This window comes from Macaca fascicularis, chromosome 1 (genome assembly GCF_037993035.2).
Source record: "Macaca fascicularis isolate 582-1 chromosome 1, T2T-MFA8v1.1".
Classification (NCBI taxonomy): domain Eukaryota; kingdom Metazoa; phylum Chordata; class Mammalia; order Primates; family Cercopithecidae; genus Macaca; species Macaca fascicularis.
The window spans coordinates 17,243,241-17,260,210 of NC_088375.1; the positions used below are offsets into that span (position 1 = coordinate 17,243,241).

A 16,970-nucleotide genomic window follows, 5' to 3' on the forward strand; every position below is an offset into this window, starting at 1 on the left:
GTTCTACTCAGCCATAGAGCAGCCTTTGGTTACAACCTGAGTGATTTTTAAGAAGATGAAGTTAAAGCTGTGAATTAAACAAAAACTGAATAAGGTTTTTACTGGTGTCATCACACAAACCCTCTAGGGAGGTAGCAGTTCCTTGAAAAGAAGCCAAATTTCACTTAGCCAACAGCACGAGGGGTCAGAAAATACTCAGTAGGCAACTCCCTCTCTGATACTAAGCATTTAAAACATTTGCACATTTTGCAAAGGTGCACCAGCATGATGCACAGAGCAATGACACTGACCAGCGAGCCGGATAACTGAGGTACAGCCTGGACGAGAGCCTGAGAAAGATCTACCTCCCACTCTGTGACTCCTTGAGGGGTGACTCGCAATGCTGTGGAAATTCAGCGTCTGGGGAGTGCCCACACCTGGCTTGTGCCAGGTTTTGCCCCCTGGAAGGTATGTGGGTTTGGGCCAAACCTCACAAAGCCTCTGCTCAGTCGATAATAATAATAGTAGTATATAATAAGGCACTAAGAGATAAACAGGTTGAGTATCCCTTATCTGAAATGCCTAGGACCAGAAGCGTTGTGGGTTTTGGATTTTTTTCAGCTTTTGGAATATCTGCATTAGAGTTAGCTGTGGAGATTCTCTAATGTGAAAACCCAGAATCCTAAATGCTTCAGCGAAGCTTTTCCTTTGAGCAGCATGTCAGCCCTCAAAATTAGTTTCAGATTTTGGAGTATTCCAGATTTTGGATTTTCAGATTAGGAATGCTCAACCTGTAATAAAAACATCAACCTCACAGAGATGATTAATGAGATTAGACAGGTAAAGCATGTGGTAAATGAGCTATACATTTTCAAGTTTTTAAAAATTTTAAAAAATGTACGTGCAGTAAAATTCACTTGTTATACAGTTCTATGGGCTGTAACTTGTAACCATCACCACAAACAGGATACAGAACAATTCCAAGGCCCCTAAAGAATTCCCTTGGGCTGTTAATTTCTTTTTTTTTTTTTTTTTTTTTGAGACAGAGTCTCGCTGTGTCACCCAGGCTGGAGTGCAGTGGCCGGATCTCAGCTCATTGCAAGCTCCGCCTCCCGGGTTTTTACGCCATTCTCCTGCCTCAGCCTCCGGAGTAGCTGGGACTACAGGCGCCCGCCACCTCGCCCGGCTAGTTTTTTGTATTTTTTAGTAGAGACGGGGTTTCACCGTGTTAGCCAGGATGGTCTCGAACTCCTGACCTCGTGATCCGCCCGTCTCGGCCTCCCAAAGTGCTGGGATTACAGGCTTGAGCCACCGCGCCCGGCTGGGCTGTTAATTTCTAATCAGACCCTTTCCTAGCCCCTCTCCCAACTCCTAAACTCTTCCCCTAGAGGTCTCTTTTCCAGAGATTATATGAATAGGATGCTGCAGTTGTAGCCTTTTGAGACTGGTTTCTTTCACTCAGTACAATGCATTTGAGAAGTAGCCAGGTTGTTGTATATATTAATAGTTTGTTCCTTATTACTGAGTCGTGTTCCATTATGCAAAGGTACCATAGTTTACTATTCTGTCCACTCAGTGAAGGACGTGTGACTTGTTTTCAGTTTTAGGCAATTATGAATAAAGCTGCTATAAATATTCATTACAGTTTTGTGGGATAAAAATTTTTATTTCTAGAGGATAAATAAGTATCTAGGAGTGGAACTGCCAGGCCACATGGCAAGTGTAATGTTTGACTCCATAAGCCACTGCCACTGTCATCCATCTACTGTTACACCCCCACCAGCGGTACTGGCACATCCCACCAGGGACGTATGAGCAATTGGCCTGCTCCACCTTCTTGGCAGCTCTTGGCGTTGTCAGTATTTTTTACCTTAGCTATAATAGGTATGCAATGTTTAGGTTTTCTTGGAGATAGAACATTTATATGAGACTGTGTTTAATCATCAACTTTCGATATCGTGTAGATGTTTGCCCCCTCCAAATCTCATGCTGAAATGTGATTCCTCAGTGTTGGAGGTGGGGCCTGGTGGGAGGTGTTTGTGTCATGGGGGCGGGTCCCTTATGCATGGCTTGGTGCCCTTTCCGTGGTAATGAGTTCACACAAGATCCAGTTGTTTAAAAAGAGCCTGGCACCTCCACCTCTCCTCTTGCTCCCTCTCTCGCCATGTGACACGCTGGCTGGCTCCCCTGCCCTTTCCACCATGACTATAAGCTCCTGAGGCCTTGCCAGAAGCAGGTGCTGGCACTATATTTCATGTACAGCCTGCAGAACCATAAGCCAAATAAACTTATTTTCTTTATAAATTACCCTGCAATATAAATATACCTATATATAAATATAAAGGTATTCCTATATATAAACATAATACCTATATATAAATGTAAAGGTATTCCTTTATAGCAACGCAAATAGATGAACACAACTGTAATACAAGAATGTTCAGGAGCAGTGGAGGATACAGAAACCAAGTTATTTTAAGGGCTAGCCATGACCTTCGGGAAATCTTGAAAATCCCAGCCTGCTGAAAAGGTATCTCATGGTTCGGCTCTGTCCACTTCTCCAGCCTCATCTCCTATCATTCTCACTCTTACACCTTTCAGTCCAGCCAGATTAATAATCACATAAACTAATATTTATTGAATCCTTATGATATGCTAGGGCACTAAGCCAATATTGTTACATGTATTATTACTTCATCTACTCATGGTCCTAGGAGGTCAATATTAGTAGTAGTAGCATTTCTATTTTACATGGGAGGAAACATACTCAGAGAGATCGGCAAACTTTCCCAAAGCTACACAGCTGCTAAGTGGCAGGGCTGGGACTGGATTCCTGTCTCCTAGATGTGCCATGTTCCTCTGACCTCTGAGTCTGTGCTCTCCTCTTCCCTAATACAACAGTATTTCTGTCCCTTCCATCCCCAAGCCATGATGCATGCCCTGCCTCCTCTGTGAGGCTCTCCCTGGCTCCTCGAAGGCATCACTGGTTGTCCTTATCTCTGCTGTCTTGACACCCATTGTTTATTGCTTCATTTCATCCTTCAACACATCATGTCCTATTTGCTGTGTACATATGCCTCCTCCACCAGTGACTGCAAACCTCCTGAGGTCGGGAATCATATCTTGTCACCCTTCCACTCCCCAGTGCCTATAACAGTGGCTGGCACCTGAGAGGCGCTCAACATGTGTTGTGGGAGTTGAGGAACAGCTAAGGCTTCTGAATGAGAGGCCAGGCAGTGACACAAGGGTCCACTGCTGCACAGGTGTTTTAAACAAGCTCACAGTCCTACAAAATGCATCCAAACAATGAGCAAAAATGTAGAAGCAAAAGAAGGGCCTTACACAAACTTACATGTAACTCTTGAGACAGACTCTCAGATATCCATCCCTATCAACAACAAACAGGACGAGGTATAATGCAAGATGACAACAGGGACATTCACCCAATGTTAACAGCTTTAAGCCAGAGGGCAAAAAACAAGAGAGTGGAAGAGGGAAGAAAGGAATCCTTTTCTACATTCTTGCTACAGTTGTTCTCCTTCCTATTTACGTAAGCATGGAGGCGGTTTTTTCCTCCACCTATGTGTCGCAGGGCTATTAAAACTGTTTATTCCTCCCTTTCTATCACTCTCAATAAAAAGGATCATTTTTAATATTAAAAAAGTAATAAATTCATTTGCCTGGAAAGTTCCTTGAGGAATATGGAGTCATTGCCTCTGAAAACCCTGAACACAAACCACTCCAGATAGATGGGTGATTAAGCGACCAGAACACAGCTCAAACACAAAGGCTAGGAAGAGGCAGCTCTCTGCAGTGTCTGCATCCCATGAATATATGTTCAATTCATAGATCAATTTTTTAAATTAAAGCATTTGAAGAGTATGAAATATCAACAGTCAAATGCTTCATGGGCCACGGATTCTTCTCCAGTATTCTCCCAAGTGAGAAATTTCAAAACTGTAGAGACCATGGCTGTGCATTAATGAATCCAGAACTTTTTATCCATCTTTCTTCTCTATTGATAAATGTTTGCAAATTCTAAAGGCTTGAATAGAGAAGTTTAGCCTGTCTCTCATAATTCAGACCGAAGCCTCTTAGAGGGAAAAAGGCATAAATGAAAGGGCATTCATACAAAGAAGTAGATTAATATTTCAATTGTGGCAACCAAATTTGCCATTCCCAAGCCAGATTAGGAACTATTTTTTTCCAGCATCAGTTCCCATGACTCACATCCACAATGGCATGTTTCAGTTTCCCGGGAATTCTCTGCTTTGGTTCTAATGTAGGTTTATCCCTCTACAAGTTCCGTAAGAAAACATTACTTGTGCCACCTCCTCATCTCCTCCCTTTCCTTTCACCTTTGCCCCATCATTTCTTCAAGGTTCACATGTAGAGAGTTAAATACAATAACTGTTTCCATACTTTAATGCAGTTAATAAGTTGTTCAAGTTAAGCAGAAAAAAATATATAAATCAGAAGTATACCAGTGTCTTAATGACAAATTTCTTTATTCAGTTCTTTGGGGACCTCATCATGTAAAGCTTCATGGAAGAGGGTGACTTCATATAATTTAATCAATGAAAAGACAGAGGAGAATTTGCTTTAGAAATTTCTATGCCCATATATCATGTAAAGGCAAACAATAGCCTTGTTCCGTGTTTGGTAATTAGTTGTAAACAGCTACACTTTGGGATAAAAAAATACCATGTCTCCCCTTGTATTTGCATAAAAGTGCCTTAACACATTTCACGGTGACAGTCACGAGCTGGAATATATACCTAATGGAGCCTGGCAAGACAGGATGACCTTTCTAATTGTCATTATGAGAAGCACAATTGCAAGTGACTTTGAAACATATGGTAAACTTCATTACGCTAAAATATAAAAGCTTCTACTTTGGGGCTCACGATTAATATTAATGTCAGACCTCCTGAGAAAAAAAAAATGTACTCTAAATTTTATATTGTATAAAACCCTCTCAATATCAAAGACAGCATTTATTTATAGTCTTCAGGCTTCTTCATAGATGCTATTAAATATTACATTAGACATGGCAAAATAGAATGAATAATCCTGAAACATTAAGGGGAGGATAATGATTACCTTCCCAGCATCAGATCAAATGCCATGCAGCGTGGGAACAGAGAGACTGGCTATAAATAGGAGTCCAAGGAGGACAGAGGATGTGTATACAGGAGAGTCAGTGGGGTCCGACTCAGACCACACGGGGAGGGGCGGGGCTTAGCGCACTTTTTCCAGAGCACGCGGACATCGTGGCAAGTTAAGGTGGTCAGAAGAGCTGTCCTGATTAGGCATGGAAGGGATGTAGGGAGTGAATGTGTGGATAGACAAGGGTGTGGGATAGTCCAAAGGTGGAGAGGAGAATGTGAAAGCCAGCCAGAGGAGCCAAAAGCTGTGGGAAGACGTAGTCGGGGTGGAGGGAGAATGACTCCCAACTGCTGCAACAGGTAGAAAGGTGCTTTCCTGAATCCGAAATCATAGAAATTTCTTATGATGGCCGGGCGCGGTGGCTCACGCCTGTAATCCCAGCACTTTGGGAGGCCGAGGCGGGCGGATCAAGAGGTCAGGAAATCGAGACCATCCTGGCTAACACAGTGAAACCCCGCCTCTACTAAAAAAGACAAGAAAATTAGCCGGGCGTGGTGGTGGGCTCCTGTAGTCCCAGCTACTCGGGAGGCTGAGGCAGGAGAATGGCGTGAAAACCCTGGAGGCAGAGCTTGCAGGGAGCCAAGATCGCCTCACTGCACTCCAGCCTGGGCAACGGAGGGAGACTCCGTCTCAAAAAAAAAAAAAAAAAAAGAAAGAAATTGCTTATGATTTATGATTACACATCATCAATGGAAAAGGATCTTTGCCTTAATACCAAATGCTGCATATCGTCTGTGCAGAGAAGGGCAGGGAACTGTTGCAAACACGTTTTTCATGCCCCTGGTGACAGTTTCAAAGGTCATCCTGTCTGGCATCCTTCCAGGACAGGGACAGCCTTTCTCTACCATTTCTTTGAACCCCCTCCCTTAAACTGCAGCTTCAAGGGCCACAGACACCATCAAGACACTACCTGTTCACCTATCAAATAACAGCATGCTTCTGGAAGGAAAAAAATAGTCCAGTAAGCAGTAGTTGCTTTTATAAAGGATCAACTTAAGAAAATAGGAAATAATAAAGAAAAAAAGGGCCAAAGACAGTGAAGTACAAAACATGAGATGCATCCTGAAGAAAAATAAGGTCATGGGTAGGATACTGAGTACTTCTCTCAGTTTCTGCATTTTAATGGTGGAGAAAAGGTAAAATAATACCTTTCACAGGTTTACTGGAAAAAGTGAAACTGGTTTATTAAGGTCTCGATTGCGACAGTTCCCTGAATATCACATTTGTTTGAAAGGCCAGGTCCAATGCATATTAATACACAGAGTGGAAATAGGATGGCTTTACTCAGAAAGATCGGTCTACGTTGTTTAGTACATCATTTGCACCCTAATGCCTTAAGAAGTTTAAAATCCACTCTACACTGTTGTCTCAACATGTTATTATTTTTTATACTTTGTTCTTGGTCCATTATTAATCATGATGAGGGGGTAAATTCACAAACACACACACACATACAAATAGGAAAAAATGATTGATAACCATATTACGTAAAGAAAAGGAAACCACTAGGTGCCTCCTTCAAAATAAAACAAATAGACGAAGGACGTAGGCAACACAAAATGAAAAAAATTAGGCCAGGCATAGTGGCTCACTCCGAAATCCCAACACTTTCAGAAGCCAAGGCAGGTGGATCACTTGAGCTCAGGAGTTAGAGACCACCCTGGGCAACATGGCATAATCCCGTCTCTACCAAGCCAGGCCATGGTGGCACATGCCTGTACTTCCAGCTACTCAGGAGGCTGAAATGGGAGGATCGCTTGAGCCCAGGAGTTGGAGGTTGCAGTGAGCCGAGATAATGCCACTGCACTCCAGCCTAAGTGACAGAGTGAGACCCTGTCCCAAAAAAAAAAAAAAAATTCTAAAGGCACAAAAAAACAAGTTGAATGCATTAGAAAAAGACATGCAAAAACGAGGCATGAATTAAATACCACTCGATTGTTGTTATACCAATAATCATTTAAGAAATAATGCTTATTATTAGAAAGGATGGATTGGTAGTATCAATTAAATTGCTATAATCCTTTTGCAAATCAATCTGTAGCATGTATGCAGCCATAAAAATGACTGCACTCTTTGGGTCATTAATCCCACTCTTGGCACTTTATCTTCAGAAAGAAATTCATGAACTAATCATTAAACACCTCGGAATAAGGAGGTAGTTAAGTCACAGTATATTGATTCTTGAACTGTTACGTACATAACAAATAATAAATTGGAATACCATATTGCAACCAGGGACACAGAAGTGTATAATGAAGAGTATGGCTCTGAAATGAGACAGATGAGTCTCATTCCAGTTCTTGATTTCCCATATACAGAAACTTGAGCAACTCTGTTAATTCACTGAGCCTCAGTTTCACACATCGGTAGACTGGGAATAATAAATTTCTCAAAGTACAGTTATGAGGATTAATTGGTGCCATGCTCTCACTATTGTCCTATAAGGTTAAGGACAGACAGAGGATGTACAATTGCATCCTCAGACGGAGGATGTACTGCATCCTCAGTACAAGTCTGTAAAAAGCCTTCCTATGCTGCAAGCACAGAAGAGGATGCTAAAAATGCAACCTGGGCTCTGTTATAGAAGTTGTATGATAAACATTTTTCATTCATTTCAAAAATTTTATTTTATGCTAAAGGTATTTTTTGAAATAAATTATAATTTTATCCTAGAGTAACTCCAGAAGTTTCATCAGCTTTGACTTCAGAGAATTTCTCTATAATCTTTAGGGGAGAATTACATCACTTCCAAAAGCTGACAGATTTGCAGGATTCCAGACCACTGGGGAATGTCAGTGTTTGGTGACCTTCTTAGGGCAGACATGAAGTTGGTATCCAGCCACTACTTTTACTCAGTCTCTGAAAACAATGGAGTTGGGTGAAGGCTACACAGACATTTGCCAAATTCCAATGTATGTGTCTCACCCGACATAATTGGTACATATGAACCAAATTGAATGCTGGATCCAATTCAGAGTTAAAAAGAAGCTCAAGATTTCAGTCACTTTGTCCAAACCAGACAGACTTCCATTCATTGACAGACCATACAATCATAATATAATTGCTTTTGATTCTTTTTGGGGGAGGGAAAATATCAGATTTGGGGAGACCTGAAGCGTAAAGCAGTCATAGTAAACACAGGAAAAGAGACACATTCAGAATGGGTTAATACACCAAAAAATTAAACATCATTTTGGCAAATAAAATTTGGTTATAATTAAAACAAAAAGCAAAGTGTGTCATCAGTTGTTAATGGGTTATTAAGACTCCAGAAAGTATAATGTCAAAAGAAAAAACGACATTCTATGACTATGCAGGCATGTGGAATGTGAGCATGCCTGCCTCATAAATTTTTGATGATGCCAAGTCAGTAAATCCTTAAGCAATTCTTGATGGTTTCTGTACTGGCCATAAGTATTGAATTGCAGTGCATTCACTCAGGTTGTCCACCCTCCCCAATTACAGAATGCCTCCATGGAAAGTGGATCATACAGAGTGGCCATCCCCAAGTCCAAAACATAACGGGACTAAAGTAGAATGGGCCCAGGGCAGCAAACACTAGCTCCTCAAAGTGGTCAGGGCAGGAAAACATTCATCAGCATACTCTCTCTTTTTTATAAGAGCTCAGAGAATCTGAAAAATCAAATTAGCAACAAATGATGATCTCTCCAATAAATACCATCTCCCTTGGGTTGTTAACATATGGCAGCTTCAAAGAAAAAGCACACAGCTAAAATGGCAGGGGTGTGTACAGGAAACCATAATTCATGGTAATGCCAAAAAGGAAAATAAAATATTTCGTATCAAATTAATCATTGAAAAACCTGTGACCACATAAAAGATGTCATATTTAGCCCTAGTAAAATTAAATTCCGCAAAACCTCATAAAATCAAATTTGGTTTATAAAGAATCAACATTCATTCCTGAAAATCCTAAATTATATAATAGTTTAAATGTTGTTTTATTTATGCCGGACGCAGTGGCTCACACCTGTAATCCCATCACTTTCGGGGGCTGAGGCAGGTGGATCATGAGGTCAGGAGTTCAAGACCAGCCTGGCCAAGATGGTGAAAATCCCATCTCTACTAAAAGTACAAAAAAATTAGCTGGGCATGGTGGCAGACGCCACCAGCTACACAGGAGACTGAGGCAGAGAATTGCCTGAACCCGAGAGGCAGAGGTTGCAGTGAGCCAAGATCACACCACTGCACTCCAGCCTTGGCAACAGACCGAGACTCCGTCTCAAAAAAAAAAAAAAAAAAAAAAAAAAAAGTTGTTTTATTTAACTAAAGTTCAAAACTCACTCAAAAGAAGCCTAGAAATATTGACATCACATGTTGCAAATTGAATTCCTTATAATCAATAGGATGACAAATTAGTAAATTCTTAAAAGCAAAAGGGCTTCTAACTACTTCTTTACAAGAAACTGAGTAATGTATCAATCTAAAAACCAATGCATTTATTTATAGGACTACAAAGGAAAACATTGATGTTTCAGCATTTTAAAACAGGAAGCAGAACTAGCAACAGTTCTTTGAAAGTATACAAAAAACCTGGTTTGAAGTTAACAAATATGTATCCAATTAAATTGCTATAGCTCAACTTCTCTCTAATTTATGGTAGTATGCCAAGTTTCTCTTAGTCACCCTTCAAAAATAAAGAATTGAGGTTTCAATACAAAAGATACATAAAAGTTTCATAGGGTGATAACCTATAGAACCTCCTACTACTGAGTTAAATTATCCATCTGCTCTAGCAACATGGCAGATAGTAGATCATCATTTCAGGCACAAAATATAGGGCGGGTGCTTGAAAACTTCAAAAATAAAAAAAAAAAAATTACCCGTCTTTTCAGGGTGTCCAACATCAGCAATAGATGACTTTTGGTAGACTTTTGTTTCATAATTATGAATCTATGAGTGTGGTATTTAGGTAGGGCGATGAGATTGTGGGATGGATACACTGACATTAGGAGTCAAGTTCATAAAGAACAAATGTCAAAAGCAATGTCAAAGGTAAAATGGCAGGTTAAGAAGGATTCAGATGGTGGCATTGCCTCCTGGAGGCTCTGTGGCAGGATCCTTCCTAAACCTCAGCTTCTTCATCTGTAAAACAGAGATTCCAGTGGAGCCAGCACCACAGTGGTCCAGAGGATGAGATAACTAAAGTATGTCAAGCCTTAGCACAGTGCTTAGTTCTCAAGTACTTGAGAAACAAGAAGAAAGGGGTAAGTCTTTGTTACTAAAAAGAGGGTGACTCCATACAAGGGATCATTCCTTTTCTTCAAAGAAAACATTAAATCCACAATAGCTGTAGCTCATCCATGCATACAGAAATCTGTGCCCAAGAAACACACACTGAACATACACAGTAAAGAGCAATAGAAGTAGAAATCTGCAAAGAATTTATATTTAAACCTCTAAGGATCTATATAAAAGATAATGTGAATAATAGAATTCAGTTTTATTAATTCCAGGCAAGTTCTAATGATCATAACAATATATTTTCAAATCATATGGATGATATTAAAACATAAAGCATAAACTGAAGTTGTGCAGTTAACTGAGTGTGGTACCACTCCTACCTAGGGGCATTGAAAAATGGTGGTGGGAAGAAGAGTTGGATGCAGGCAGTGACCAGGGATGTGAAATGTTCTGCAATACATGGTAGGGTCCCCATGCAAAAAATAATCCCCTCACCCAAAACATGGCAAATAGGCTCTTTTTAAGATCCCGAAGTTCCACTTACCATCACTCTGATCTTAATCTTCAGGACATTATATGAGTGTGTGTGAGTACATGTGTCTACCAACATTATCCCATGCCATATTTAAATTTCACTAGCCCAAGCCCAGAGTCCATATGAAATGTACAAAGAGACTCTAACAGGCACTGATTAGTAAAAATAATCTACAAAGCAGAAAATCTGGCAGATATTTAAGAGATACATGTATCCACCTTATTACGTAGAGTCAAGTTCCTGCTGTAAACAAATTAGCATGTCAAAAAAAAAACTGCCTGTTGCAATTTGGTATGAAATATAATTGAAAACATCATTGCATTTCCACCCAGGGGGGTATGTGACTTATGTATTTTAAAGGAGTATAGAAACAAGTAGAGAAACAAGTGAAAAAAGACGTAACAATAGCAGGGACTTCTAAAATTATATATGGATAAAAGTGGGAAAAGGAGATCAAAAGTTACTGAGAGCTAGAAAATAAATGAACAAAGTATCAATTGAATTATGGAAATTCACATACAAGGGGCTACAGTTAAAAGGGACCTCAGTAGCCACAGGGACTATCTAATTCATCTCTGGACCATGAGGGCCTGCCACAGCACCTAGCATATTGGAAGTACTCAATAAATGCTTGTGGAAAGGATGCATGGATGGATGGATGGATGGATAGAAATGCAACTTCAAGATCTGGTTCTACAGTATTATATATGAAGCAATTGAGACTCAGATAAAATTCAGTGACTTGCTGAAGATTATTCATTCACTGAGCCTCACATTCTGATGTTACATATGTCAGATGCTATGCAGATGATTAGGGAAGGGCAGGACTGAGATTAAACTGATGCCCCCCTACATCCTAATCCAGGCTTTTTGCACTGTATGGGGATGTCTCCCAAAATAATTATCACAGCAATTTAATAAAGGAGGGAGAAAGTTAGTTGCAATTTTCAGCTTAGAAATTCACAGGCAAAAAAGGCTGAAGGGAAATAATCACACTAATAGTGATGCAAGGATGTAATTGGAAAGGAAAAAATGGAGAGAAATTAAAAACACAAACAGATTTAATCAGGGTCCTGATAAAGTGATAAAGTAATCAATAAGGCAAATCAAAGATAAATGATTAGAGATTTAAAACCTCAGCCTATTGGAAAAACCTGAGGGAAAAGATTTTGAATTTTTTTTATTTCTTCCAAAAGATCCTATTTGACATACTTTTTAATCTAAATGACTGAAGATTCCGAATTTGGAAAGGCAGACACGTATCTATTTCTCATATAACCCTCTACATTTCTTGACACACAGCACTGCAACACTCATCTGGTTCCAAAGCAGACGGCTTGGCCCTCTGTTATCAAGAGCACTATCACTGTTCTGGCCCAGAGAGCTAAGTTGTCTTATACGTAGGTCTTAGCCAAAGCTCAGAGGAAAGAAGTGATATTTGGTGAGTCTACAGGATGTGGTCTCCAGTCACTTTTTAGGTACTAAGTTACATCTTGGGATAATGTCAGACGCTGGAAGATGCCGTATTTAAACTTCACTAGCCCAAGCCCGTATTCACCTCCACAGTTTAATACCTTAATGTTTCTTAAAATTTGAGGGATCTTAGAACGACCCCTTTACAAATCTGCTGAAAAACTGGACCTGTTTCTGGGAAAAACTGTACATACCTACATATCTAAAATGTGTATGTGGTTTCGGTCTCTCCTGTCCACAGTCTCTCCTGCTTTGAAGGGATCCCCTAACAAGTTTTTTCCTAGAGGTCATTGGTAACAACCATCGGATAACATGCTTATCACTTGGGTGATAAAATACTCTGTACCCCAAACTCTGATGACATGCAATTTACCTATATAACGAACCTGCACATGTACCCCTGAACCTAAAATAAAAAGTTGTAAAAACTAATAATACAAGTAAAAGAGTTTTTTGCATGTGTTATAAATCTCTTCAGGAGGACCTTCCACTATGCTTTCAAGAGAATTGTCTTGAAGAATTTAGCATCCCTCTGAATTCCCAAAAAAACTCTGTGCTTTTCAAGGTGCTTTTGAGGAAGAAGGATGATGCTTCAACTGTCTTTTGTGCTCTGACTTCTAGGAAGTTCATTATCACATCATATTCTCAACCAACTAATTAACACTTGACATTGGCATTTTCTTCTGTCTTTGTTTTTAAATTTTATTGTTGTTTGTTAATTTTATTGTTTTTGTCTTTGTTATACGTATTGTCCCGGTTCTCCATTTCCTCCCTCTCCCTGCGAATAAAAGAGACGCATAGATTTTATTCTTTTGTTCTACTTTTTCATGAACGTTTCTTCTACATGTATCTGATATATATGGAAAAAAGAATTACTGCCTATATATGCAGAACTTGTAACTCACAGGACTTCTAAACTAAAAGACTTTTCTTAATAGGTGTGAAGTGAAATTCTGCAAGTAGCTGCATCCAGGAACTTCAGAGTTAAACCAGTATCTCAGTATAATCTGTCGCTGCTACAGTTTCCTTTCTTTGACCTCCAAACCTTATATTGAAATTTGACCCCCAATGTTGAAGGCGGAGCCTAATGGGAGGTGTTGGGTCATGGGGGCAGATCCCTCATGAATAGCTTGGTCATCAATGAGTGAGTTCTCACTCTGTTAGTTTCTGGGAGAGCTGGTGGTTAAAAAGAGTGTGCCACATCCCTTCTCTCTCTTTTTGCTTCCTCTCTCTCCAGTGATCTGCCACGCCAGCTCCCCTTCATTTTCTGCCATGAGTGGAAGCAGTCTGAGGCCCTCACCAGAAGCAGATGCTGGCACTATGCTTCTTAGACAACCTGCAAAGCTGTGAGCCAAAGCATTCTCTTTTCTTTATAAAGGACCCAGCCTCAGGTATTCCTCTATAGCAACGCAAATGGACTAAGACACTTGTGCTTCCTTTCATTAGCTATTTCAAGCTCAAAAATTACGAGATTGTTCCAAAAATTAGGGCAGGATCTTGTCATTGTGAACTTACAACTTTTCTGTCTGAAGCAAACTAACCCCAAACCGTAATTTGAAAGGTGCCTCTACTCCAACTTCATTACCCTTCAACTGTCCCTTCTCTGCCTCCCACTCCCTTCTTACTCACCAAAAGACAAATGAGTTTAGGCTGGGCATGGTTAATCATCGTTCTCAGAAAAACAAAATCCTGCTGTTTGGTATTCTCACTGAGAATCCCTTCACTTAGCTTATGGATCCCCCTCCACAGATTCCTGACAGCTCACTGGGCCAGGGAACCAGCCAGATTTTTTAGCTACATCTGCAGTATCTTTTCTACTCCGGCAGCTGGCATAAGGTGGGAAAATTCATTAACATGCTAATGATGTCCTACTTAAAATTCTAGCCCTGATTATTCTGTGATTAAATCTCTCCCCTTGACGTCGGTTTCCTTTATAGCTGAGTTACAGTGCGAAATCAACAATATTAATAAAGTACAATACAGATTACCAATTTATACACAAGGGATGGTGGAAAACAGTTGCGTAAATCTGAGGGCTCTTTTTTTCTTGAAAAGTAGTTATAGGCCTGGCACGGTGGCTCATGCTTATAATCCCAGCACTTTGGAAGGCCTAAGCGGGTGGATCACCTGAGGTCAGGAGTTTGAGACCAGCCTGGCCAACATGGTGAAACCCCGTCACTACTAAAAAAACACAAAAATTAGCTGAGCATAGTGGTGGGCACCTATAATCCCAGCTACCTGGGAGGCTGAGGCAGGAGAATCGCTTGAACCTGGGAGGCAGAGATTGCAGTGAGCAGAGATCGCACCATTACACTCTAGCCTGGGTGAAAGAGCAAAACTCCGTCTCAAAAAAAAAAAAAAAAAAAAAAAAAGCAGATGTAGCGAACTGTAAAAGTTGCTGATTTTTTTCATTCCACCCTTCTTTAAATAAACACACACATTGGAATCCACAATAATTAAATGTTTATAGTTAATTTTCATAAATATTCAAGGCTTGGAAGATAGATTTAGCTTTTCCTTCTATTTCACTGCACTTAACATTGCTCAGAATTCAAATGCATTCTCCTGAAGTCTCAAGAACAGCTGACAGGAGTTAAAGCACACTTCTTTAGCATCTCTTTATAGAGATTGTGTCTTGGTGACAAAAGCCAATGGATTCAGTGATGAGATCTGTCTCCCTTTGCCCTTCAGTACCTTGACATATTTCAGTTCCTTTTCTATCACCATATTGTTCTATCTGCTGACCCCCCAAACTGAAAGTCCGACTCAGACAACTCAAACATCTTCCAAGAAAGACAAACTTATCACTACCCTCATTAATTTGGAAAATGAGTAAAGAAGCAGCAGATTCAAGGTCTGGATCTGCAATCTAAAATGTAGGAAGAGAGGACTCATGTGTCATTTTAACATCTGGCCCCAGTAAGTGAACAAATATCGATGGTATAGTATATTTACTATTTTAGAAGACATCATGCTGGATACCAAAGCAGTACAGTGAAACCTAAGGACGATGTTCTGACCTCAGTGGACTCATAATCTAGCCAGAGACACAAGATACAATGATATTTTAAGTGATGCATGCACCAAATTCATCTCAGGTGCATCATGAGAGATACACTTCACATCATTAAGAGGTCTCTGTATGAGAGACACTGCTCATTGTTCCCTAAGACTGCAAATCTCCCCCTTTTGCTATGGAAACAGAATTCAGTACTTCAGCAGGGCACACTGCTGCCCAGGGTGAGGACAGCTCCCAGCCCCTCTTGCAAGTAGCTGTTACCATATAACAAGGTTAAGGTCACAGGGATGTGGCCGTAGCAGAGACGTGTGCAGATTTCTCAAAGGACATGTAAAGGGGAAAGGTGAGCTCTCTTCCTTCTTCCTTTTTATCTGACTGGACTTGGACATGCATGTGGCTGGGTCAGCTGGGTTGGACTGAATGGCACAAGTTGTGGGGCAGAGAAGAACAAAATAGAAGAGTCTGAATTCCTGACAATCAGGGTGGCTTGATTATACGTCAGTTGCCCTTTTCCCCTGAACGCTGCATTCCACAACCACTGTTGGAAATCAAAATCTTTTTTAAGAATACTACATATTGCTCATTTCTTAAATGGTTTCATTCTCTAAGGCTAAAAAGAGTCATGGTACATGCATGCATATGTGTATGTGCGTAAGCACACTCTCCTTTGTACTTTCCCTACATTTAAACTTGAACCCACAGCTCCCTCTGAATTTTTAACTCCCAAAACACAAAAATAGCTGAATATGGACTTTGGCCCAGTTTTATCATATTTTAATAAATAAAAGCTTCAATATATTGAAGAGTTCATTATTTATTTGTTTCCCACACTCTCAACCCTAGATTATTAATTTGGTTCACCTAAAGCCCACTCACCTCAAATTGGTTAAAAAAAATTAAGCATGTGTAAATCAATGTATAGGGAAAAGGGTGGCTGATCCAGCAAAATCCAAGTGTAAAAACATAAAGAGAAGCTTCACAACAGTAATGAGCCATCTGCAATTTAGAATCATCCATAGTAGCAATCTCTCATTCCATTTGTTTATGTTTTATTCATCATTGTGAAAATACTTAGTGAAGTGACAATGATGAGATTCAAAAAAACCTGCACGGTTCTTTTTTTAAAAAGAGATATTAATGGCTTTCAAGGCTCTACTATTCAAATGAAAATATTGCTGGACTAAATTTGCTCAAATTTGTTCACTTCCTTTTTATTCTTGGATATAATATATTCTTCATTTTGTGACAAAAAGTTATGTGGTAATAACATGAGAAATGTCGTAGTTTCCATTGTTTATACATTTAAAAACTCAATAGCAGAAACCTACTTAAAATGTACAGTCCTCATTCCTATCACGACAGAGTAAACCAGGCTGTGGTGTCTCGGGTGACCATGTTGTCATTCCTTAGTACTATAGTTATTTAGGCTCAAACGTACAGTCTGTAATTACATATATGGCAAAAACAACGCTTGACCTTTAAGAATGAAAAGAAAAAAAGATAAGTACTGAGTTGTTAAAGTCAACTTCAGGGTATTCATTACAAAGAAGACAGAATAACTACTGAACATACTCTTTGATTCAAATATCT

At 39.9% G+C, this 16,970-nt stretch overlaps 1 protein-coding gene across 5 annotated transcripts in view; it reads right to left on the reverse strand.

Annotated features, from left to right (window-relative positions):
* The window catches only part of DISC1 (DISC1 scaffold protein), a 401,778-nt gene that overhangs the window by 188,981 nt on the left and 195,827 nt on the right, over positions 1-16,970 (reverse strand). Inside the window, exon 10 of one of the 5 annotated variants that reach the window (XM_065546283.2) lies at positions 13,050-13,139. The exons of the other annotated variants lie outside the window; for them this stretch is intronic. Coding sequence (XP_065402355.1) covers positions 13,057-13,139 — 83 coding nt within the window. The 3' untranslated portion in view covers positions 13,050-13,056. Of the gene's footprint in view, positions 1-13,049; positions 13,140-16,970 lie in introns of those variants that run through there. 5 annotated transcript variants of the gene reach the window in all.